Source organism: Dipteris shenzhenensis, chromosome 18 (assembly GCF_047967505.1).
Source record: "Dipteris shenzhenensis isolate YYH24624 ecotype China chromosome 18, Dip_SZ_1.0, whole genome shotgun sequence".
Taxonomy (NCBI): Eukaryota; Viridiplantae; Streptophyta; class Polypodiopsida; order Gleicheniales; family Dipteridaceae; genus Dipteris; species Dipteris shenzhenensis.
The window spans coordinates 4458813-4485234 of NC_141613.1; the positions used below are offsets into that span (position 1 = coordinate 4458813).

Sequence of the window (26422 nt, forward strand, 5' to 3'; positions counted from 1 at the left end):
GAAAAGGCCAAACTTATGCAAGATATACCATAAGGGATGGTATGCTAGTTAGAAATGGCAAGGTTGTAGTACCTGGTCAGAATGATCTCAGGCAGAGAGTCATTCGACAATGCCATGATAGCCCGTGTGCGGGACATCCAGGAGTCGAGAAGACATATGATCTCGTGAAGCGAGATTTCTTTTGGCCAAAGATGAAAAAGCATATTCATGAATATGTGACACGGTGTTTCTCGTGTCAGGTAAGTAAGGCCGAGCGGGTGAAGCCACCCGGACTTTTACAGCCCTTGGAAATACCACTCAGCAAGTGGGAGAGCATTTCCATGGACTTCATTGTAGGGTTACCTGCAACACAAGGAGGGTATAATTCTATCCTTGTGGTGGTTGATCGTCTAACCAAGATGGCTCACTTCATTCCGACTAGAGAGTCTATTAGTGCCCCGCAAGTAGCGGAGTTGTTTATTAGACATATATTTCGTCTGCATGGATTGCCTAGATCCATAGTGTCAGACAGAGATGTCAGATTTACCGGTCACTTTTGGACAGCGGTATTTGAGACACTAAGGACTGAGTTGGGAATGAGTAGTGGGGATCATCCTGAGACGGATGGTCAGACGGAGAGAGTCAACCAGACTTTAGAGGATATGCTGAGGGCATATGTGTCATTGAGGCAACATACGTGGGACAAGTGGTTGCCATTGTTGGAGTTTGCCTACAATGATAGAAAACATTCATCTACTGGGTTCAGTCCGTTTGAGCTGAACTATGGTTATAGACCAGCTAATCCAACTATAGGTGGAGTACCTAAGAAAGTGCCTAGTGCCGCGAACTTTGTAGTTCAGATGCGGGAGATGCTAGCACTTGCGAGAGCTAATATCCGTCAGGCTATGGATAGAGCCAAGGTGTATGCGGATGAAAATCGGTCTATAAGAGTATTTGAAGAAGGAGAAAAAGTTTTTCTCAGAATTCCTTCGCACTCGAAGTCGTTGACTTCAGGAGAGTGTGCTAAGTTATCACCTCGATACTGTGGGCCGTGGTTAATTCTAAAGAGAATAGGCAGTGTAGCCTATAAATTAGAATTACCACAGGGGTGTAAGGTGCACCCGGTTTTTCATGTTTCACGCTTAAAGAAATTTTTGCATACAGGTGACTCACTAATCGAAGGTGTGGTTTTGTTTCAGGAGATAGAGGATATTGCAAGGCGCAAACCAACAAGAATCCTGGATCGAGGAACAATGCAAATACGAAATCGGAAGATACCCACGGTGTTGGTTGCATGGCATGGTCAGCCTCTATCGGAAGCTACTTGGGAATCCGTGTACCAGTTGCGGAGAGCATTCCCAGATTTCATCATCGAGGACGCTGATGCTTGAAGAGGGAAGGAATGTTATGCTCTAGTCGAGATAGCATGACCTCGGATAGATCGGTGGGCATTTTCTCTTAGATGACCAACTTTTGTAATAATTAATGTGCGTAATTAAATGGTCAAGAGAAGTAACTGCCAAGGTCCTAGGTGAGGGCGTAATGGCATTGACTAGATAGTTCTAATAGGGCTAGGGCCTAGGTGCATCTAATATGTAAATTGCCAAGGGGCAATTGTTTTAAAAGGGAACTCCAAGAGAGGGGTGAAAAAGGATGCATCTAAGTAAGGGCCTAAAATGTGACATGTGGCCAGGAACTATCTAGGGAGATTGGGGTCTCAAGGATAAGGATGAGGAAGAATCAAGAAGAAATATACGTAATCAGACGAATCCTTCCTTGTGAATTTGGCTGGGTGGATTAATAACTTGCCATCGCCCGTGACTGCGCTAGGATAGGAATAGTTGGTAAGAAGGGGTTGACAAACCCCTGCTCCACACTGACCGACTGCTGGGCTAGCATCAGCCCTAGGTGGCCGACCACCGCTGCTCTATATAGAGGATGCCAGGCTTCTCTACAAGGGCTGCAGCCCTGGCTCTAGGCCCAATTGGGCTGCACCACATGGCCAACCCACTCCTGCCTCATATTAGGCTGCTGCACAGCCAACCACTCCTGCCTATAGGCCAACCAGCAAGCCCAGGCGGCCGACCAACAGGCCAGCCCACCTCAGCCTACAAAAGGCCTCATAGGTGAGGGACTGCAGCACAGGAAGATGGCCTGACAAGCCCCGAAGGCTGGACCGGAGGAGACCAATGATTTTTGATATCATGAGATTTGAAGGAGGTACCATTGCCTTTTCACCCATGGATACATAGACATGAGCAGAATCATCGATTACCTAGACCAAAGATGCGCCACAATCTTCTACATGATGTCACCCAACTTTGTCTTGAGTCTCGACTCATGAGGCGTGCCATGAGTCACGGTCCAATCATTAGCAGATCACATACTTTTTCTTCACAAGAGAAGACATGACTTGGAGGCATTGGGACCAAGACATTGGTCTTCAGGCATGCTAGGCTAGCATGAGAGTAGACATTGGTCTTGTTAATTGTTTCTCGGAATGTGTGGCACCCCTAGTTTCCCTATGGGGGTGTACTCTCATATCTTTTTCAGTTTCCTTGGCATTTTTCGGCCTTCTACAGATATTAATAAACCTTTCTTTCTTTTCTTCTTTTTTTCGGTTTCTTCCTCTAGCGCACACACGCGCACACGCAAGCATGCCTTTAGAGTGATGAGATGTCATCAAATATGTACAATGCGTCCAAACATGTTCTTGAGACAAAGAAAAGTTGCATTCGTATGCACAGTTATGCACATGTGCACTTGCAAACGCATACACGTGTCACACACACACTAAATGATTGTTTTTGATTCTAGCCATGCATTATCCTTTTGTAGAGCAAAATGCATGGAGCCCAGATTGTTCCATTGGAGCATTACAACTCTTCCTCAGGGGTCATTGTATCATCCACTGTGTTTTTTAAAGTTCTAGTGTTAATGTTTTCCATGATTTCATCTGCATGCATTCTGACATTTTTGTGTGCCCTTCCTTCTGCTTCTAATAGAAATATATATAATACAACTGTATGCCTCTAAAACCTCTAAAAGTATACCACACCTCTTATCACATGACGCCTTTAAGAACACCTCTTAATGATTCGTACAAGCATGCCAGTTTGTAGTATGGTATTTTGTATGTCTCTAGGAGGCCAAAGATTTGTTTTGCTCAATTGCAACATACGGTGGCCGGTTATATTTATATGAATTTGAAGGATTTTTGTGTGAATCTTTGAAAACACGGCTCTTCCTTACGTTCACATGTACGTCAGTGCTATTTTGGATATGTATGGAATTTCATTTCTTTTGTTAGCAGACATATTGTTCTTTGTGTATTCACTCATTTACTCTTTCGGGGTGTAAAGCCGGTCTCGTAGCAAGCCTCCTCAAAGTAGATCAGCATCACGCTCACGCTCTCGCTCACGTTCACGATCAAGATCACCTTCCAGGAGTCCGTCAAGGTCACGCTCTCTCTCCCCCCGGATTACTTCCAGGTAACTAATGAAGACATCTGCCGTATTTGCATGTTATCTCTAAAGCTCTGGTTTATTATCTACATGCATTAACCTTCTTCCTTCATCTGTCTGATTATCTGATGCCTGGGTCTCTCAAGGGAAGCTTATGCTTGGTTTCTGGCTTGTGGTGAGACAAGGAGGGGTGTTGCTGATTATGTAGCATTTAAATGTTTCTTGAGTTGTTTGATTTTTTGAAAACCTCTCTCTCTCTCTCTTTCCCCCTCTTTTCCACCCCCCTTCTGCCCAACACACACCTCTGTTAGGGTGGGTATTTTCATGCAAATTTGCAAATGTTCATGGCTAGGAGGAAACCCTCCTATCATGGAAAAGCTATCACCATTTAAAGGCCCATGCTTTGGACTAAGACAATTCAGTAAAACCACCACAATACGAATGCTAAAACAAAAAGTTTGCCTATTATGACTCAGGTTTCTCCAACAAATTCAGCTTAAATAGCAAGTTCTCTTAGTATTTTTTATTTTCCCTCCTCAATAATTGTTGTTATTGGGTGAACAGCAATCTCCACTGAAGGTTTGAGGATGAGTTCAAGCAGAAGCTGGTCTTTATCTCGTTCTGCTGTATGTATTTTCATTCCTCATTGGTTTGTTTCATGTGGATGCAAAGTCTAATTTTGTGTGTTGAGACTCCCTAATGATCTCTAACTTTTCTATGTTGTTGGCAGGTGAAATCCTCTAACTAAAGTGCACTATCTCCAAAAGATGTTTATTCTTTACTATGAGATGGTTAGGGGAGAAGCTTTTCTTATCAATCGACCTTTTCAGTGTGATCATGATTTTGGTTTCTCATCAATCTTTCATTTCAGTTATTATCAGAGGTGTCAGAAACGTTTGTTCAATTTTGGAGTCAATATGAAGGTTTTTTGTTGTTGTTGACATTGTCCTATAAAGTCAGTGTGGATGTTGTTTTTGTGGATTCAAGCTGACGTGCTTGATCAATGCTGTTCGATACAACTATTTTCCTGTCATTCTAGTTCACTTTCAATATACAGTCAAGAATGTCTGAGCATATATAGTACTAGGTAGACAGGACCAATTGCAATATGAATGGCCAAGCATTCACTGCTGGCCCATTCTGATTTGGGCTTGTATTAACTGTTCAAGAGGATTATCAGTTTTGGTTAGGTTTATTTTTAATTTGGACATAGTTCTGTCTTGTTATCTCAATTATATGCTCCTTGACTGTTTTTCTTATCTTAGCATCGTGCTGTCAGATTTTGTGATTTTGACTACATTGTGGTTTAGTTTTCATTTTCTTGTCTTTAAGCATGAATCAGATGAATTGATGCTTATATGTTGATATGCGTGTGCGATAAAGGACAAAAATTGTACACTGTCTGTAGGCATTGTGGGGAGCTGGCAATGTTGCTGGGATGTTATAGTAGCTAGGCTGGGATGTTATAGTAGCTAGGCCCCGCTGTACATGATGGACTCCAAGCTTTCGACGAAGTGTGAAATATTTTGATTTAGCATGTAAGCTCGATCAGAATGTGAATGACGCTTGCGGAACAGTGAGCTTAACTTCTGAACTAGCAAAAGTACAAATGGTTTCAAGGGAATAAAACAAACCATAGAGCACTGGAGCCCAAAGGCACTAAAAGAGTCTCTGAGAAGCAGAGCATTTCTCGAGAGAACCCAAGTCTCAAAGCCGAAAAAAACTACTTATGTTGTCATCCCTTAGCCCAGCCAATCCTGCAACAACAGTCACAAATCTCAGATGGTTCAATGTATCAGTGCTGCCCTAGAGCTGTCTTGACTTAAGATGGATGATGATTACTACATGCCTCACAAATTGCCTTGAATGCCTCACGAGCATGTCTACTTCATTCAAAGATGACCTATCAGCTGTCGGTGTTCAATATTGATGGTTCTAAGAAATCTTTTGTAGGTGTGATTGACTTTGTCATGTTCAAGTGTGATCATACTTTTGAATTCCTTGAGGCCGGAAGAGACGAGGTCGGTAAGGGATGTAAGAGTACAATTGTGGGCATTGGTGAGCTAGCAAAAATTGTGTTTGTGTGATTCGTAAATCCACATGAGAAGGGAGAGAATATTGAAAGAATGAGGTAGGTCAAAGTTATCAAGGGGTTTAGCAATGGGATTAGGGCTAGTTTCTAGACTAAAATTTACAAAAGATGACTAGACTTTGAGAAGCTTTATCCAGGCGAGTAATATATACATGGTTCAAGTCTCAAGAGCCTAAAGATTTCATCAAGGAGTAAATCATCATCAAGGTTAGATTTTAACATTTTAAATTTTTGGAAGAATTTATGAAATCAGCCCCAAAAGAAGACGGGAAGGTGCTCAATGAAAACTTGGTGGTCTAATTTTAGGATAATGCAGAGTTCTTGGAAGCTTTCAATGAGGGATTGGAGGGCCATTTGTGAAATCTAGGGGACTAATGGAGATATGATTGATACCCTTTTGTATCTATGAGGGAAACAATTTGTGGTGAAAGAAATGCAACCAGAGGTGCATATATGAAATTGTCCATTAAAGCATTTGAGAAAAGGCTTGAATCTACAAAAGGAATTGCAAGCACATTAATATCTTTAGAGAGAACAGTCAGTTTCGGTTCGTAAAGGGGAGTTTTAAGTGGACTAGAATTTCTCCATCCAAAAGTAAAGGAGTCAAATGTTAGGATGGTATCCAAACCATTGATAAAGTGCAAAATTAGTTTACCTCTAAATTGAGATTTAGGGGGAATTTTATTGACAAAGAGAACATGAAATATTTTATGGTGTTTGTACTTAATGGGAGATTGTAAATGAAATAAACTATTGCTTAGCGATTTGGCGATACATACCTCCAATGGTTTGGAGCCAAGCGCCTGCAAAACTAGAGGTGAAAGTAGTTAGTGCTTGTCCCAATCCATGGCGAGGTTTGAAACTCCATCTTCACGAACTTTTTCTTTCAGTACAGATGTAACTGAGTGCTCTAGCTACGAGTTTAACATGGGTGGAAAGGGAAGGAGCAATAGATGCAATGGGAGTGGTAGTGGAAGAGGGAGGGGATGATGGAATTTTCTTAGTCTTGTGAAATATTTAGGAGGGGAGGTATATCTTTTCTTTGAAATGTTTGTAGAGCAAAGGAAACTGGAAGGAGGGACTTGGAAGATTAAGAAAGGAAGAAGGAAGTGTAAAATCAATTTAAGGGGCAATGGATTTGGTAGTTTCGAGTAAGGGGACTCTAAAATGGTAGAAAGTAATAAGGGAAAAGATGACTTCTTTGGGACCCGGTTTAGGAAGACAAAGAACTTAGCTTGGAGGAACCTAGAGGAAAGGCGGCCTCAAGATAGTTAAGCATGTCTCTAATGATGTGGTCTAGCCAAAGGATAGAGGACTTGCAAGACATTTATTTTCTTGCTGAGGCAAGCACATTTGTGGTTAAGGGCAAAAGACATTCCAACCATTTTTTACATAATAGTTATCTTCTTTGTTGGATGTAGCTAAATTGTTGCAGCTAGCACTCTTTGGATGAAAGAAGATTTCTTTAAAAGAAATGGTAAGAATTGAGATGTTGTCTTCCATGATAAGAATCGTTCTTCCTTTGCTCAACATCGTCGGAGGAAAGGTTGAAAAGAAAAGTTAAGGTTTGAATAGTGAAGGGAGCTAGAAAAGCCAAAGCACCAAATTCTATGTTCAATAGCATCGGATTTCGTGTCAACATGACTAAGTGGGAGAAGAGGTATGTAGAAGAAAATTTTTCCATCCAAGGTTTTGTAGGTTAGGTGAGGGATTGGGAAAGAGTTTCAAAGGATTTCTTATCATCAGGGGAGAGGAGGTCTAGATTAATAAAACTATTAATGTTATCGTTGGATGGAGCAAGGCCAGTAAAGAAAAAGCTCCATTAAGAATAAGGATGTCGCTAGCAAGCCTAGGGATAATTAAAAGGTAATGATTGGGAGAGTATGTGTCATTAAGTTGTATGGCTAAGGTTTGAAGCTGCTCTTTGAAGTCTGGATCGGGCACCATTTTTTTCATTTGCAAACATTTTAGTAGTTTAACCTAATTATTAAGAGAATGGTTATTAAGGGTGGAAAATTCGAGATTACGACTCCAAGATCACGAGTCTAAAAAAAAGTAAAGAACTCAATACCTATGAAGCAAGATGTTAGCCATGTTGCAACAAGGGTCAGGTCAGAAGTGCAGGTCTAGAGCAACGAAGATGAGATCATTGTGTGTGTAGAGTAGCAACAAAGCTTCGTCTGTAATATCTTGAGCGTGAAAGGTGGTATGATGAATCTAAAACGATGAGGATAGCTAATATCATTTCTAGGAAAGATCCAAGCATACTTGCAAAATCAAGCGAGAGAGAGAGAGAGAGAGAGAGAGAGAGAGAGAGAGAGAGAGAGAGAGACTAAAAGCCTACACTTTTTGAGGTCCCACCAAAAGCGGTGGGACTCAAGTGGTCCCCCCACTTTGTGTAGGGAGCATGTCACCCCATATTGCAATTGATCCTTTCCGCAGCCGCAAATGCTAATAACAATTATGGATTGACTAAGAGGTGTCCCCCAAAAGTGGAGCGACTCTTGTCCAAGATATCCCCTATAAAAGATGTCCTACCCTCAAATTTTGTAGAGACCATGTATATCTCTCTCTCAATCGAATATAAATTTCTTTCAACGGAATGAATCTCCCACTCTTTGGGATTCAGTGTTCAATCTCATATTGTGTTCATGTGATTGATCTCCATTGCATCCATGCTCCCTTACACTATCATGTTCTAGCATGCCCTTATCCTTGCCCTCCCTAGCCTTGTACTCCTTACTCCCATCCCCTTCTTCCTCTCATCGCCTTCTTCGCCCTCCCTCCTCCTCCCCCCTTCTTTCACCTTCTCCATCCCCATAATCACTAATATTTCTGTCAAGTCCCTCCTCTCCATCCCCCACCTTTCGTCCAGCTACTCCTTCCCTTCACCACCCCTTTTTCCTCCATGTCCACCACTTCCCCCTCCACCACACAAGGTAAACTTTTTCCTGCATTCCCATTCCCGTTCTTTCTCCACCACCACCATTTCCCGTCCACTCTCTCCTCCATTCCCACCCGCTTCCCCTTTCCACCCTTTTCTCTCTCCACTACACACCTCCCTTTCCTTTCTCTTCCCCTTGCCATTTTTTCCCACACTCCTTCATTCTCTCCCTCATCCACCCCTTCCATTCTCTCTCATCCTACCCTCTATTATTTCCCACACCCCCGTCTATTCTCTCCCACATCCACCCCTTCCATTCTCTCCCTCATCTACCCCTTCCATCCTTTCTCACCCCCCCTCTATTCTTTCCCACAACGTCGTCCATTCTCTCCCACATCCACCCCTTCCATTCTCCCCTCCATCCACTCCCACCTTTTCCCTCCATCCTCTCTTACCCACCCCATGTCTCCTCACTCTTCACACACTCTCTCTCGGCTCCTCTACTTACTCTCTTCCCCCCTCACCTCTCTCTCTCTCTCTATAAAACTCCCTCATCCTCTCTCTACCCCCTTCCTCCCCTCACCGCACTCTAACCCACTTCTTCCCCTCACTTCTCTCTAATCCCTCAATCTCCTCACTTCTCTCTAATCCCCTCACTCCCCTCACCTCTCTCCTACCCTCTTATCCCCCTCCTATCCCCTCCCTTTGTAATCCACCCTTAGGGTGGTGTGTGGTGACGGAGATCGTCGGCTGTGCCTGCGATGACAATAGCGATGCTGTCTGCCATTGATAGCATATGGTTGTTCGCAAGCTGCACTTGCGACGATGGCACCTGTCAGTCCCACGGGTCGTGCCTGCGAAAATGGTGCAATGTCCACTTGCCCACCCACCGTGCCCTTCGTGACGCACCCACGTCTCTCGCTCTATAACACACACCAAGCGTGGAGCTCGTACTAGGCTATGTCTCGATTTTTCCCCCTCGATGCCGTTTTCTTCCAAAGATGCCATTGCCTAGAGAGAGAGAGAGAGAGAGAGAGAGAGAGAGAGAGAGAGAGAGAGAGAGAGAGAGAGCAACCGATAGGTTAGTCTAACTAGCTATAGTTAGGGACATTAGGTTAGCTTAGCTTAACCAACTTCCCCCCTCCCAAAGAAAAGAGAAGGGCCATTATCGAAAAAGTGCTCATTTTTTCCCCTTCTTTAAGGGCCCGTATGTTGGTCATTTGGAGGCCAAATCGTACCCCTTTCAAACCCAGACTTTACGCACACAAAGATGTATCGTAAAAGATTTTTTAAATCTCTTTTTTCCATCATTTTGAGCCTCGTTAGTTGTTGCTACTACATAGGCACTGATTTCAACCCGTCGATCGCATATTTTTTGCCATTTTCAGACCACGAAGGTCAAAATCAATTGCAGAGTTTACAGTCAAATGCACTTATTTTATAGGTACAATTTAGCATTATGTATGCACCTGAGATCGGACAAATGCTAGCACCTACTTACTTTCAAGTACTTTCTTCTACCCTCAACGCTCTTCAAGAATTCAACCCCTTCCCACCATCGATAAAGCAAGATGGAGGACCGAAGGCCTGATGAAGAAGTACTAAATGACGAGCTGCATCCCAAAGATTTCTTTGATCAATGCCGCAACAAAAACAATAATTAAATAAGACACTTTAGTAAATTGAAAATGCCAAAGTACAATGGACAAAGGGATCCTATAAGATTCCTTCAACTCTTCGATGTAGCAAGTTCTGTTGGAGGTGACCAATCAAATGAAACTAAAGCCACTTGGTTTCCCATGGCCTTAACGGATGAGGCCTAAGAATGGCACATAGACCTTCTCATAGAGGAAAGGGCCGCATGGGCACTTCTATCCGAGTAGTTCAAAAGGCAGTTCCAAATTGAAAGGCTACAAGACGACCCCCTTTCCAATTGGGAAATATGGAAATGCACAAAAAAGAGAAGGCCATAACATACTTGGGAAGAATGAAGAGGTTGATACCAAGTGTGTTCCTCGTCATGATGACAAGTACCTCACTGTGTAGTTCATCTTTGGATTCATTTTGAAACAAGGGGAAGGGGAGGGAAAAAAGAAGGGGAGGAATAAGAAAAAGAAGAGGAAGGAAAAGGGAATTAGGAGGAGAAGGAGAAGGAGAAGGGAAAGAGAAGGAAAAGGAAGAGGGAAAAGAAGAAAAGAGAAGAAAGAAAGGAGAAAGGAGAAGGAAAAGGAGAAAAGAGAAGGGAGAAGGAGAAGGAGAAGGAGAAGGAGAAGGAGAAGGAGAAGGAGAAGGAGAAGGGAGAAGGAGAAGGAGAAGGGAGAAAGGAGAAGGGAGAAAGGAGAAAGAAAAGTAGGAGAAAGAGGGAAAAATAGGAGAAGGAAGAAGAAAAGAGAGAAGGAGAAGGGACAAGGAAAAGGAGAAGAAGAAAGATGGGAGAACAGGAAAAGGAAAATGGAGAGACAAGTGAAAAGGGAAGGGAAGGGGAAGGAAAGGGAAAGGGAAGGGGAAGGTGCACGGTGCAAATGCATTGATGGTCTTCTAAGCATGAAAATGGTACTCGATGGCCATGATACTTCTATTTGAAGGCCTGTGAAAAGTATCATGGCTATTAGGCACCATTTGCATGGTGAAGAAGCCATATTTTCATGTTTCTCGCCATGCATCACACATGCACACATGAAAAACTTCCTCGATTTTCTTCTAGGCATGTAAATGGTACCCAATGGCCATGATAATTTTTATGATCCTTAAGCCCAGCTATTCAAAGAATTGTGCAAAGTATCATGGCCATTGACGGGCACCATTTGCATGGTGAAGAAGCCATATTTTCATGTTTTTCACCATGCATCATGCATGGGCATATGAAATAATGCCGCAGTGGTCTTCTAAGCATGCAGATGGTACCCAATGGCCATTATACTTTGCACGAGCCTTAAACTCACCTAGGCCCATTCAAAGTATCATGGCCATCAGGCACCACATATTTCCATGTTTTTCACCATGCCTCATGCATGGGTGTAGGAAATAATGCCTCAGTGGCCTTCTAGCCATGGAAATGGTACTTGATGGCCATGATGATTTTCATAGGCATTAAACTAACACATTTTAAGCCTTGTACAAAGTAGGATGGACATAGAGCACCATTTTCATGGTGAAGAAGCCATATTTCTATGTTTTGCACAATGTATCACACATGGGCATAGGAAAACATGCCTCAGTGGTGTTCTAGGCATGAAAATGGTACCCAATGGCCATCACACTTTTTTCGGCCTTAAAATCATCTATTTTAAGTCCCCTTACAAAGTGTCATGGCCATCAGGCACCATTTGCATGGTGAAGAAGCCATATTTCCATGTTTTTCACCATGCATCACGAATGGGTGTACGAAAACATGCCTCGATGGCCTTCTACCCATGAAAATGGTACCCAATGGCCATGATACTTTGCACAAGCCTTAAACTCAACTTTTAAAAGGCTCGTTCAAAGTATCATGGCCATGAAGCACCATTTTCATAGTGAAGAAGCCATATTTCCATGTTTTTCACCATGCATTATGCATGGGCGTAGTAAAAAATGCATTGGTGGTCCTCTAGCCATGCAAATGGTAGCCTATGGCCATGATACTTTTCACAAGCCTTTTTCACATCCATTTTAAGGCCCCTACAAAGTGTCATAGCCATCGAGCACCATTCTAATGTGGTGAAGAAGCCATATTTCTATGTTTTTAACCATCACACATGGGCATAGGAAACAAATGCCTTGATGGTCTTCTAGGAATAACAATCATATCTGATGGCCATGATACTTTCAAACAACGTTAAACTCACTATTTTGAGGCCCATTAAAAATATCATGGCCATTGGGTACCGTTTGTATGGTGAAAAAGCCATATTTTCATGTTTTTCACCATGCATCACGCATAGGCATTGGGTACCATACAAAATATCATGGCCATTGGGTACCATTTGTATGGTGAAGCAGCCATATTTTCATGTTTTTCACCAGGCATCACGCATAGGCATTGGAAAAAATGCATCGGTGGTCTTCTAGCCATGCAAATGGTACCTAATGACCATGATACTCTTCACAGATCTTAAAATCACATGTTTTAAGTCTCATGCAAAGTATCATGGCCATTGAGCAACATTTGCATGGTGAAGACATTTTTCACGATGCATCACACATGGGCTTAGGAAAAGATGCCTCACTAGTCTTCTAGCCATGAAAATAGTACTTGATGGCCATGATACTTTGCACAAGCCTTTAATTCAACCATTTTAAGGCCCCTTCAAATCATCATGGATGTCAAGCATAATTTTCGTGGTGAAGAAGCCATATTTCCATGTTTTTTGCCACGCATCATGATGGGCATAGGAAAAAATGCCTCGGTGGTATTGTAGGCATGCAAAGCACACCTGATGGCCATGATACTTTGTACATGCCTTAAAATCACCTATTTAAAAGTCCATGCAAAGTATAAGGGTCATTGGGCACTATTTGCATGGTGAAGAAGTCATATTTCCATGCTTTATACCATACATCATAGCAAGGCAAAGGAAAAAATGCCTCGGTGATCTTCTAGCCATGTAAATGGTACCCAATACCCATGATACTTTGCATGGGTCTTAAAATCACGTATCTTAAGACCCTTGCAAATTATCATGAGCATCAAGCACCATTTGTATGGTGAAAAAGCTATATTCTTGTATTTTTAATCATGCATCATGCATGGGCATAGGAAAACATGCATCAGTGGTCTTCTAGGAATAAAAATGTCATGCAAGCTTTAATGAAGTTGAACGGAAAATGATATACCTATTTGAAAATGCTTACTTGCTTGTAGGGTGTGTGTAGCACGAATGTGTCATCCCAAAATTTTGTTAAGTCAATGGCAAAAAACACACTTGGATCCTTCTTGAATATAGCTTGATTACCTTTGCAGATGCCTTCAAACCATTTCACATCAAATATGAATACTTGGAATTTCCTAAATTTCACTTGAAAAATGTATTGTTTGGTTCCAACATAATCCATTTCCCCTACAATGAGATAACTTACGATATTAAATGAATCATACAAATTCCTTGTCCTTCTAGAAGTCCCAAAAGGGAAGAGTGAGGAAACTTTAATGGATTATAAAAAATACTAAAAAAGGTAAAGGTATGGAGGATGTGGACCAAACAGAGTATGTGGTGGAGGATACCATCCTAACCACTAGTTGGAAAATACTATCACATGAAGTTAGGAGAATGGCAGTGGTGCCATTCTCCACGACTTCATGTGATCTTGTGGAGAATGGCACTAATGCCATTGTACATGTGGGCATGTGGAGAATGAATCTAGTGCCATTATCCACAAACCCACATGGAGAATGGCACAGATGCTAATCTCAATGAAGTATGACATGCAGAAGCTCAAGGATACCATCCTAACTACTAGTTGGGAAAACCTAGCACATGAAGCTAAGAGAATGGCACTGGTGCCATTCTCCACAACTTCATGTGATCTTGTGGAGAACACATTAATGCCATTCTCCATGTGGGATTGTGAATAATGGCACCGGTGCCATTCTCTACAAAGTCACATGGAGAATGGCACAGGTGCTAATCTCCATGGAGATTGGCACAAAGAAGATCAAATACTTTATAATATTATGGGAACCCTAAAAATTCATTGACCTGATTGTGGTGCCATTTTGCACATAATTTCATGAAGTTGTGGAGAATGGGACCAGTGCCATGGTAACAAATTTCAAAGCTTTATGTCCAAGAAATTTTTTCACAAGAGAGTTTTTTAATAGAAAATTTGGAAGAATAGCACCAGTGCCATTCCTAAGATGAATTGTGGAGCATGGCATCAGTGCCATTCTAATGTAAGTATGTTGAGAATGGAATTGGTGCCATTCTTAGAGTTCTTCACTTGAGAGGAGACTAGCACTAGTGTCATTCTCCATGCTTCAATTTCAAATTTTAATTGTATTTTTTTTAGTTTTGAAATTCAAATTCTCAAATTCAAACCTATTGATATTTTGAAAATAAAATCTACAATTTGAATTGAATTTTTTTGACTTTTCTAATGTAAATTTAAAAAAGAAAACTAATGATTGAAATTTGAGAATTCAATTTTTGAATTTTGAATTAGTATCATGCTACAGTCCCCGGAGACGCTACCCTCTAGAGCATATGGTTATCGAGCATGAGGGAGATCAGTAGAATGCATCGGGTATATGAGGGGATGGGGATGCACATCTTACTACTCACCTAGGGATCACTATTCCAGTAAGATGATTAAATGGCAAACCCCCATGGAGAGTTCAGTACTTTTGGATAGCTCGAAATCCAAGGTACGGCCATCAAAGATCTTGAGAGGGGGTAAGACCATGTCATAGACTGATGCAAAGAACAAGAATCTTCTTGTTCGACATTTGCTATATGATGACAAGGATTGATTGATGGCAGGTATGTGATGTTCGCTTGAGAAATATTGTGCTGTTGCCACATAATAGGAAAATTCTACTGAGTAAATAGAAGAAATCTAGCATTTTCATACATGCATTATTTGATCAACCTCTACTTGAAATGTTTTCAATTAAAAAACTATTTATAGACTTTCTCTACCACCACAAGATAGATAACGTGATTGACTCCATCAAATATATTAGCATTGCCTGGAAGATTTCCGGTAGTTTAGCATCTTTACTTTGTAAACTTGGGATGATCTTTAGAGATAGGTTAGAGATTATATGTCAGTGTCAAACTAATACTTTTAGAAAATTCATTAAAATGGAATGGGGACATGTATGTATGAACAACTTACAAATATTCACTGGAGTCTAAGCTGATTTATCTATAGAAGTGATAAGGAGGGATCTAGTTAACTTCCTTCATTATATACAGTGTCTTCAAGGGATCTCGATTCCCCACAATGTTTAGTTTTTTCTTCTCCACTAGTTTCCTCAAATAGTCATTGCAAAACAACCCAAATTCCCTCTCCATAGGGTTTAATATTTCCAACAACTCAGGACTAAGTGTGATTACTTGGTTCCAGATCATATATAATGCATTTAGTGTCCCATCAATACTCAACTCTTTCCTAGGGATATGACCCAAACCCTTCGTCAAATATTCCTTTAATGTGTTCTCACTCACAATTTCCTAGTGATGATTATGCATCAATAGGCAATAAGAATGATTCTGTCACTCCCAATATCTTTGCGCATAGACATATAATGTAATTTTTGTGATAACTTTTCGTCGATCTGCAGAAGAGTGGTCGCACACAGCAAAAACAGGGCACTTTCTTGAGTGCCTATGGAAAACTTCCGCCACCAAAACAGGCCTCGAAATGGCCTCCAATCAAGAAAATAATGTCACCATGGGCTTCACCCTCCCCTGCAGCATATACTACCCTCTCGCCACACCACAAAGGGCGTCCCACAGTGCACTCTTGCACTTTTTGCTTGTGCTACCTGCAGAGATTCGCCAAGTTTTGACCTTCATTTTCTCCATAAGCTCAGTGGTCACTTAGAACACATATTTTCAATTTCATCAATCAAGTCTCTAGCTTTTATGTGAAGTAGTACCAAAAATTTTGGGTTCAGGTATCTTCTCTTGGATAAGTACAACCAACAGTGGCATTGTCTTCTACCGAGGCTAAGCACAAGGGTAGCATGTTTTGCTGCTTGTGAAGCAGTGTGGCTGAGGAGGATCTTATGGCACATGGGAGTACAAGAGGATGAGGCAACTATGCTGAGGTGCGACAATCAAAGTTGCATGGCCATTGCTAAAAATCTAGTGTTTCATGCGTGCACAAAACATATAGAGATTCAGTATCACTATGTGTGTGATTTCACACACATAGTGATACTAGGATAGTGGAATGGGTCTACTTGTTGAGAGTTCATGCTCAACATCATGTGATCATGTGTGCATAGCACATCACGTGATCATATGTGCATAGCACTAACCTTATAGAGTGCTATAAAGGAAAGGGTTAGATCCCCTAACCCTAACCCTAAAAGGGTTTGTATATATTCTATTTTTTCAACTAAATCTAGTGTACAGTTAGTCATTTGTGGTGTGCTCTCTAGCTGTGCCCTCTCTCCTCATCTCCTCTCTTCTCTTCTCCCCTCTTCATATTTTGTCATGGTATCAGAGCTCCCTTGCCTTCTGCTGAGGCATTGCAATTCGTGAGAGTGTGAGAGAGATTGAGAGTGATTGAGTGAGCATCCTTTCATTCCATAGATGAAAGAGATTTCCATCCACTTGAGAAAAATTCCATCCATTATTCTTTTTGTGAGTTCGTTGAGAGATTTCATTGTGTGTGAGAGAGATCCTTTGAGAGAAAGAGATAGAGAGGTGTCTCAACAGAGTTTTTGAGTGTTTTTTGTGGAGGTTTCATTCTCTGTGTTCTGGTTTGAGTCCTTCAATTCACAGCAAGTCAAGATGGGCAGCCTCTTCATATATAGCTCCCGACTCCATTGATCTCCAAAGCCTTCCAAAGCTCGTCACAGTCGGCAACCCCTCTAAGCCACATCCAAAGTCCTTGACTGTAGCTGAGCGGCCAAAGCCTTCCCTTCTACTATAGTGCTCACGGATGCAAGGACCTTTAACCAATCAATGATGGCCACACAATCCACCTCCATGTGTAGCTCCAACACGTGATTCTGCATATCCTAGATGATCTCCAGCCTACAGCACCGACAGCTCTTCAATCAGCTCCCCAACACACCTAGCACCAACGATTGTAAAGGCGCCTCAGCCAAGTCCAAAGCAACAGCCATCTACCGGGCCTCTTCAGCAAACTCTTCAATAAGTAGACAATAGAGACGATGCCCTACACCTTCTCCAAACTATAAGGCAGCTTCTATCGATGCCCGTGCTCCAACCACCTCAATACAATGACCTTCACCCAGATTGGAAGGTGACTCAAGCTTTGAAACTATCCCTCCCTGCGTCTTCAACAGAATCGAAGCATCGCAGCCCTGAACTTGACAATCGTAAAAGAGCAACCGGAGCAGTGCAACAAGTGAAGTGGGATCTCGGACCAAGTTGGCAGTGAAGACACTTCGTACAATGACCGCGACATGCTCCACGGCTCAACGAACTCTACAGAAAAGCCTCTAAGCACATCGGCGGCTCCTCCAATGAGCTACATCTTCAACAGTGCTCCTTCGCATGCCAACGCTCCTCCAACAGCTCTATCAGGAGCCAGCGAATAGCAATGAGCCCATGCATGGGCAACAAACCGGCTCCATCATCGACGCTCCAACACCGACCTCACTGTCAACGAGCTCCAACCATGCTCTCCAAAGAGCTCCAACGAAGAAGAAGACATAATCTTTAAGATTCCATCAAAATCTTCCAAAGATTTTGGTGCCCAGTAGTCAAACACGTGGCAGATAGGATAGAACCAAGGTCCGGTGAAGATGACCTTGGGTTAATTGGTTGATCCACAATTGGCCACGTGGCAGACCTTATCTGCCATGTCATCACCCTCGCTCAGCATGCCACATCAATTGACACATCATCAACCACGTCAGCATAGCCATGTCATCATTGCCACATCACCTCTACCACCTCAGTAGTGCCACCTCAGCAGTGCCACCTTAGCTATCCAGTCAGCACTGACCTTTGCAAGCACACACAGTGCTCCACAAGCACTTCATGTGACCACTCCTACCACCTCATCACTGCTTCACAGGCACACCTCTTGCTAAGCACAGTCCCACATCATCATTGCATGTGACTCACAGTGACACATCATCATTGAGCACCATTTGCACTCCTTTTGCCCCTCCACTTAGATCAAGTCATATTTCTTGATCCAGGATGAATTTGAGGGCGCTCCAAAAAGGAAAGTCGCTCGTTTTTTCATGCTCTACGTGCTCATTACATCACATGCACATTTCGGTGCAAGTTACACTCACATTTGAGCCTCGCTGACAAAACCACTTCCTTCATGCACATTTGCCTCTACATCGACGCATTTGACCTAGCACTTGAAAAGAACAAAAGAAAAGGAATTATTTGCTGTTCTTTCATCGATCGACGGTTGGTTTGGATCTAGATCAGAGTAGACTAGATCGCCATAGAGGGGATGCTTTGAATTTCCCAAGTTGCCAATCTAAGCCATGCTCGAAATTCCCGACTAGTACATACTCGGAGTCAGTCCATACACTCACATCCGATTTCACATCATTACATTACCTGAAACCTTACATTCATTAGTTCAATGAGCAGACTTCAGAGTTCAGAGGCATTGCAGATTGATTCAGTGGGCAGATAGCATTTGATTTCACACACACATGCCACCATTGTAAAGCCTATTTGGCTATCTCATGGCATCGTGCACATCATTTTCAGCCTTGTAAAGCCTCTTGGCTAATCCCAGCATCATTGCCACAAGCCTTGTAATCATTGCCACAAGCCTTGTAACATAGATCAGATTTTATATACTGCAATTCTATCTTCACCAATGGTATAGCAGGATTCTCACCTTGAGAAACTAGATCAACAAGAGTTTCCGCAATAGTAGTAAAATTAGTCATGCTTATGTACTCCGCATTAAAGACTACAACAATCAACTTGCAGCAGTAGGAGAGACTATGAACCCCGTAGAAATGGTTCAAGTCATTTTGAACGGACTAGGAGAGGGATACGAGAATCTAGTCTAGAGTATTGCCATCCAATGACAAATTCTGACACTGAAAGAACTTTAGTCAGTCCTACTTGGTGAAGGACTCAGGACTCAGGCCATTCAAGCATGTAAAGGTCATTCTAATGATCAAGCATTCACAGCTTCAGACAAAAGCAGAGGCAAAGGCAAAAACAGAGGTAGATCATACTAGAAAAGTGGTCATCATCAACAAAAGCAAAGTTAGCATCAACATCAACATCAGCATCAGCATCATCCTCAGCAAAATCAAAATTAGCAAAGAGGAAATCATTCCAACCGAGGAAGATTTCAAGGACGAGGGAATGCATCCACCAATGTGTCAAACATTCAGTGCAACTACTATCACAAGTTTGGACACTATGAAAGAGATTGCTGCAAGAAGCAGTATGACCAACGCAATCATCGTGGTGGACATTCTAGTCACAGTCATTTTGCAACTGAACATGGAAATATGTTTCTTGCAAGCGAGGAATTGCATCAGACTGATACAATGCACCTAGACAAATGCACCTAGACACTGATTTCAATCCCAAAGAGGATTTCAGCTATCAAGTTGACCAAGTGGAATAGGATCCTTGGTACATCGACAGCGGTGCATCATCTCATATGACAAATCATCATGAATGGTTCACAGAAATGAAACCATTAGAAGGACAGAAAAATGTCATCTACATAGCAAACAATACAGCGAATCCAGTTCAAGGGACAGGTGTTATCCCTATGAACAATTTCACTGGTACAAAAGGATTAGTCAAAGATGTGCTCTATGTTCCAAAGCTCAGCAAGAACCTTTTGTCAGTAGGTCAAATGATGAAACACAACTACAAAGTCATCTTCGACGGTGATGAATGTATTATCAGAGACAAATCCAAAAGATGTCAGCTAGTAGCAAAAGGTGTCAAGGAAGGATGCTTATACAGAATGCTAGCTACAATACCAGATAAGCATGCCATGTCAGCTCAAATGCAACAGATGCCACTATCTGCAAAATGGCACAAGAGATATGGTCATGTCAACTTCAAGTACTTTTTAGATCTCAGGAATCAAAATATGGCAATTGGGATTCCGAAGCTACAGTTTCTTGGATAGGTTTGTGAAGCATGCTGCTTTGGCAAACAAAAGCAAACCAACTTTGTCAGAAGTACCTCTCGTGCACAAGGTATTCTTGATTTGATACATACAGATGTATGGGGTTATGCCCAGACCCGCAGCATCAATGGTTCACTTTACTACTTGACCTTCATCGACGACTACAGCAGATATTGTTGGGTCTACTTTCTGAAAGAGAAATCTAAAGTGTTTTCCAGATTTCAAGAATTCAAAGCCATGGTAGAAAACCAAACAGGTAGAAAGATCAAGGTCATGAGATTAGACAGAGGAGGTGAATACATGTCTTCAGCATTCATGAACTTTTGCAAAAATCACGGCATTCAAAGACAATTCACATGTGTAGATACTCCTCAGCAGAATGCAATAGCTGAAAGGAAGAATGGAACTTTAGCAGACAGTGCTAGAGCAATGCTTAGTGAAAAGCATCTTTCGAATCAGTATTGGGCAGAAGCAATAGCTACAGCTAAGTATTTGCTTAATCAGCTTCCTACTGAACCGATACAAGGTATGACTCCTTATGAAGCATTCACTGGACACAAGCCACGCATTGGGCATCTCTGCATATTTGGTTGCATAGCATATGCCCACATACATGATGATCATCGCAGGAAATTGGATGCGAAGTCACACAAATGCATCATGGTTGGCTATAGTGAAGAAAGCAAAGCATACAAATTGTAAGATCCAATCAACTGCAAAGTCATTATCTCTAGAGATGTAATCTTTGATGAGGAATCAGAATATGGAAAATCTCACCTACATAGGAGATAGAAGCATCGACTTCACAGTCATCTACAGAACAGGTTGATGAAGAAGAGCAAGAATTGCTAGCAACACCCCAAGCAGAGCCACAGCAGCTTAGACGATCTACTAGGGAAAGCAGACGACCAGCCAGATTGACATATGCTCAGAAAGGCAAAGCAATTCAGGTGGAAACCACCAACTATGCTCTTATGACTACCATCATGGCTACAGAAGTGCCAGTGTACTTCGAAGATGCAGTAGACAAGCCAAAATGGCAAACTGCTATGAATGAAGAAATGGATGCTTTGTATAAAAATAACACTTGGGAATTATGTGACCTTCCACCAGGAAAGAAGGCCATAGCCAACAAATGGGTATACAAAGTGAAGTACAATCTAGATGGTAGTATTCAGAGATACAAAGCCAGATTAGTTGCAAAAGGATTTGCACAACAATATGGTCAAGTCTATGATGAGACTTATGCCCCAGTAGCAAAGATGGATTCCATACGGTTCTTGATATCACTAATGACACTCAACAAACGGAATGTGTATCAGCTCGATGTCAAGAATGCATTTCTCAATGGTTATCTAGACAATCCGCAGGTTATGTTGAACCAAAAAAGGAGACAAAGGTTTGCCATCTCAAGAAAAGCCTCTACAGCTTAAAGCAAGCACCCAGAAGTTGGTATAACAGAATTGACAAGTATTCAGTTGATCTGGGATACATGAAGTCCAATGCAGATCATACTCTCTACTACAAAGTTCAAGGGGAAGACATTACTATTGCACTTTTGTATGTAGATGATCTGATTGTGATAGGAAGTAAGGATAGCTTCACAAGCAAATTGAAACAAGACTTATCTGCAGAGTTCGACATGAAAGATCTTGGACTTATGCACTATTGTCTTGGAATTGAGTTCTAGAGAGATTCAGATAGCACATTCATGAGTCAGCTCAAGTATGTTGACAGTCTCCTGAAGAAGTTTCATATGGCAGATTGCAAGATTGCAGCCACTCCCATGGAAGAGAGTTTGAAACTTACTAAAGATTGAGAAAAGCCTACAGTCAATGACAGATACTACAGGCAACTCATCGGATCTCTTATGTATCTGACAATCACACGGCCAAATATTTGTTATGCAATACGCTCACTAGCATAGTTTATGGCAAATCCAAAATAGTCTCACTGGAATGCAACCAAAAGAGTCTTGAGATACATCAGAGGTACAAGATAGTTTGGGATAGAATATAGAGGAATTCATCCACGGTTGCGTGGATACTGTGACAGTGACTATGCCAGAAATCATGAGACTAGGAGATCGACACAGGGATATGCATTTTTCCTTGGTCAAGGTGCTATATCATGGTTGTCAAACAAACAGGCAACTGTTTCTTTGTCTTTGACTGAAGCAAAATATAGGGCACTCACTACAGGTGCATGTGAGGCTATATGGCTTAGAAGACTATTGTTAGAAATAGATTACTTTGATGAGTCAAAGCCAACAACAATATACTGTGATAATCAATCGGCTCAAGCATTGGCCAAAAATCTAGTATATCACTCTAGGACAAAACATATTGATGTCAGAGAGCACTTCATCAGAGAAAGAGTGTTACTTGGTGACATCACACTGTGGCATTGTGATAGCAAAGAAAATGTTGCAGACATCTTTACCAAACCACTCGGTAAAGAGCTATTCGAGAAACACTGACTAGCTCTTGGTTTGACACAGAGGAAGGAAATTCCCATTAAAGGGGTGTGATGGAATGTAATGCTCAGTCCTTCTTCGATTCCCCAGAATCATCATCTTGAGGAAAGGCCTACTTCATGATGTTGATCTTGAGGGAAGGTGTTGAGAGTTCACACTCAACATCATGTGATCATGTGTGCATAGCACCATCACGTGATCATATGTGCATAGCACTAACCTTATGAGACAAGATGAATAGCATACAATGCATTCATTTAGGAATTATGGATTAGTTATGGGATTTCATATTTCTTAATGTAAGTGCAGTTATTAAGATATATATATATATATATATATATATATATACATATACATATACATATAATAATATATGTATATGCATATATATATGCAATCTTGTAATATTTCCAAAGCGCTTGAAGTGATGTTTTCTCATCTATGTGACTAGATAGTGTCCTTTGATAGGCCAAGGACCATAATGTGAGACAAAAGAGTCTAATTAAACAACTAATGTGAGATGAAAGATTTCGATTATACAACTATTGTGAGATGAAAGAATTTGATTAAACAATAGAATGATGAGAGGTGGACATGTCAGGTTTGACAAAATATGAAGAGGGGAGAGGAGAAGAGTGGAGATGAGGAGAGAGGGCACAACTAGAGAGCACACCACAAATGACTAATCGTACACTAGATTTAGTTGAAAATGTAGAATATATACAAACCCATTTAGGGCTAGGGTATTTAACCCTTTCCTTTATAGCACTCTATTGGGTTAGTGCTATGCACATATGATCACTGATGGTGCTATGCACACATGATCGCATGATGTTGAGCGTGAACTCTCAACACCTTCCCTCAAGATCAACATCATGATGTAGGCCTTCCCTCAAGATTATTTTTCTAGGGGATCGAAGAAGGGCTAAGCATTACATTCCATCACACCTCTTTAATGGGAATGTCCTGCCTTTGCATCAAACCAAGAGCTAGTCGGTGTTTCTTGAAAAGTGCTTCATCGAGTGGTTTGGTAAAGATGTCTACAACATTCTCTTTGCTATCACAATGCTGTAGTGTGATGTCACCAAGTAATACTCTTCCTCTGATGAAGTGCTCTTTGACATCAATGTGCTTTGTCTTAGAGTGATATACTGGAGTTTTAGCCAATGCTTGAGTCGATTGATTATCACAGTATATTGTTATTGGCTTTGACTCATCAAAGTAATCTGTTTCTGACAATAGTCTTCCGAGCCATATAGCCTCACATGCACCTGTAGTGAGTGCTCTATATTTTGCTTCAGTCAAAGGTAAAGAAACAGTTGGCTGTTTGTTTGACAACCATAATATAGCACCTTGACCAAGGAAAAATGCATATCCCTGTGTCGATCTCTTGGTCTCATGATCTTCGACATAGTCACTGTCACAATATCCCATGCACATGCAATCGTGGATGACTTCCTCTGTATTCTATTCCAAACTGTCTTGTACCTCTAACATATCTCAAGACTCTTCTGGCTGCATTCCAATGAGACTGTTTTGGATATTCCATACATTTTCGTGACTTCGCATCCAATTTCTTGCAATGATCATCATGTATGTGGGCATATGCTATGCAACTAAATATGTGGATATGCCCAATGTGTGGCTTATGTCTAGTGAATGCTTCATAAGGTGTCACACCTTGTATTGGTTTGGTAGGAAGCTGATTAAGCAAGTAGTTTGATGTGGCTATTGTTTGTGCCCAATACTGATTTGAAAAATGCTTTTCCATAGCATTTCTCTAGCATTGTCTGCTAAAGTTCCATTCTTCCTTTGAGCTATTGCATTCTCCTGAGGAGTATCTGCACATGTGAATTGTCTTCGAATGCCATGACTTATGCAAAAGTTCATGAATGCTGAAGACATGTATTCACCTCCTCTATCTGATCTCATGACTTTGATCTTTTTGCCATGGCTTTAATTCTTGAAATCTAGAAAACACTTCAAATTTCTCTTTTAAAAATTAGACCCAACAATATCTGCTATAGTTGTTGATGAAAGTTAAGTTGTAAAGTGAACCAGTGATGTTGTGGGTCTGGGCATAGGGTCTCGGCATAATCCCATACATTTGTATGTATCAAATCAAAAATACCTCATGCTCAAGAGGTACTTCTGCCAATTTTGGTTCGCTTTTGTTTGCCGAAGCAGCGTGCTTCACAAACTTTTCTGAGAAACTGTAGCTTAGGAGTCCCAATTGCCTTATTCTGATTCTTGAGATCTAACAAGTACTTGAAATTGACATGACCATATCTCTTATGCCATTTTGCGAATAGTGGTATCTGTTGCAGTTGAGCTGACATGGCATGTTGATCTAGTACTATAGCTAGCATTATGTACAAGTGTCCTTCCTTGACACCTTTTGCTACTAGCTGACATCTTCTGGATTTATCTCTGATTGTGCATTCATCTCTGTCGAAGATGACTCGGTAGTTGTGTTCTATCATTTGACCTATTGACAAGAGGTTCTTGTTGAGCTTCGGAACATAGAGTACATCTTTCACCAATCCTTTTGTACCAATGAAATTGTTCATAGGGATAACTAATGTCCATTGAGCTGGATTTAGTGTATTATCTGTTGTGTAGATGACATTCTTTTGACCTTGTAATGGTTTCATCTCTATGAACCATTCTTGAAGATGGGTTGTCATGTGAGATGATGCACCGCTGTTGATATACCAAGGATCTTGATCTGCTTGGTTGACTTGATAGTGGAGCTGAAATCCTCTTTTGAATTGCAATTCATGTTTAGATACATTGTATCGGTTTGCTGCATTTCCTCATTTGCAAGAAACATATTCCCATGTTCATTTGCAAAATGACTATGACTAGAATGTCCACCATGATGATTTCCTCTTCCGCAGAAATTCCCTAAAATATAGATGGATTGACTACCTTGGTCATATTGCTTCTTGCAGCGGCAATCTCTTTCATAGTGTCCAAACTTATGTTAGTAGTTGCACTGGATTTTTGACATGTTGGTGGATGCATTCGCTCATCCTTGGAATCTTCGTCAATTGGAATAATTTCCTCTTTGATGATTTTGAGGTTGCTGAGGATGATGCTGATGCTGATAACTTTGCTAATGACTTTGTTTCTTATGATGACCACTTTTCTGGAATGATCTGCCTCTGCCTCTACCTCTACCTCTACCTTTGTCTCTGCCTCTACCTCTGCCTCTATCTGAAGCTGTGAATCTCTGATCATTAGAATGACCTTTGCATGCTTGAATGGCCTGCATCCTGAGTTCTTCACCAAGTAGGACTGATTGAAGTTCTTCCAATGTTGGAATTTGTCATTGAATGGCAATAGTCTAGACCAAAGTCTTGTATCCCTCTCCTAGCCCATTCATGATAACTTGAACCATTTTTGTTGGATTCATGGTCTCTCCTACTACTGCGAGTTGATTGTTGTAGTCTTTTATCCAAAGTACATAAGCATGACCGGTTTCACTACTGTTGCAAAAACTCTGGTTGATTTGGTTTCTTAGTGTGAGAATCTTGGAAGTGTTCTTGGACTCATAGAGAGTTGTGAACATATCCCATGCTGCTTCTTTCGATGTCTTGACTGTGTTGAGTTGTCCTAGCATGACATCTTGCACATTCTTCTTGATCAAATGATATGCATACTTATCTTTCTTATCCCATTCTGCCTGAGCTTGAGCAATGGTAGGATCTGCTACAGGTGAACTATTTTGTAGTTGTAGATCCCACTGTAGATCCCAT

The 26422-nt window shown here is 41.4% G+C and overlaps 1 protein-coding gene across 5 annotated transcripts in view; it reads left to right on the forward strand.

Moving 5' to 3' along the window:
- Positions 1 to 4347, forward strand: part of LOC147890721 (serine/arginine-rich-splicing factor SR34-like) — a 44209-nt gene extending 39862 nt beyond the window's left edge. For all 5 annotated transcript variants that reach the window (XM_087389265.1, XM_087389264.1, XM_087389263.1 and 2 more), the window contains 3 exons: positions 3342 to 3470; positions 4008 to 4069; positions 4174 to 4347. In XM_087389265.1, the coding sequence (XP_087245391.1) occupies positions 3342 to 3470; positions 4008 to 4020 (142 nt within the window). In that variant the 3' untranslated portion in view covers positions 4021 to 4069; positions 4174 to 4347. The remainder of the gene's footprint in view (positions 1 to 3341; positions 3471 to 4007; positions 4070 to 4173) is intronic.
- Positions 4348 to 26422: the final 22075 nt, after the last annotated feature.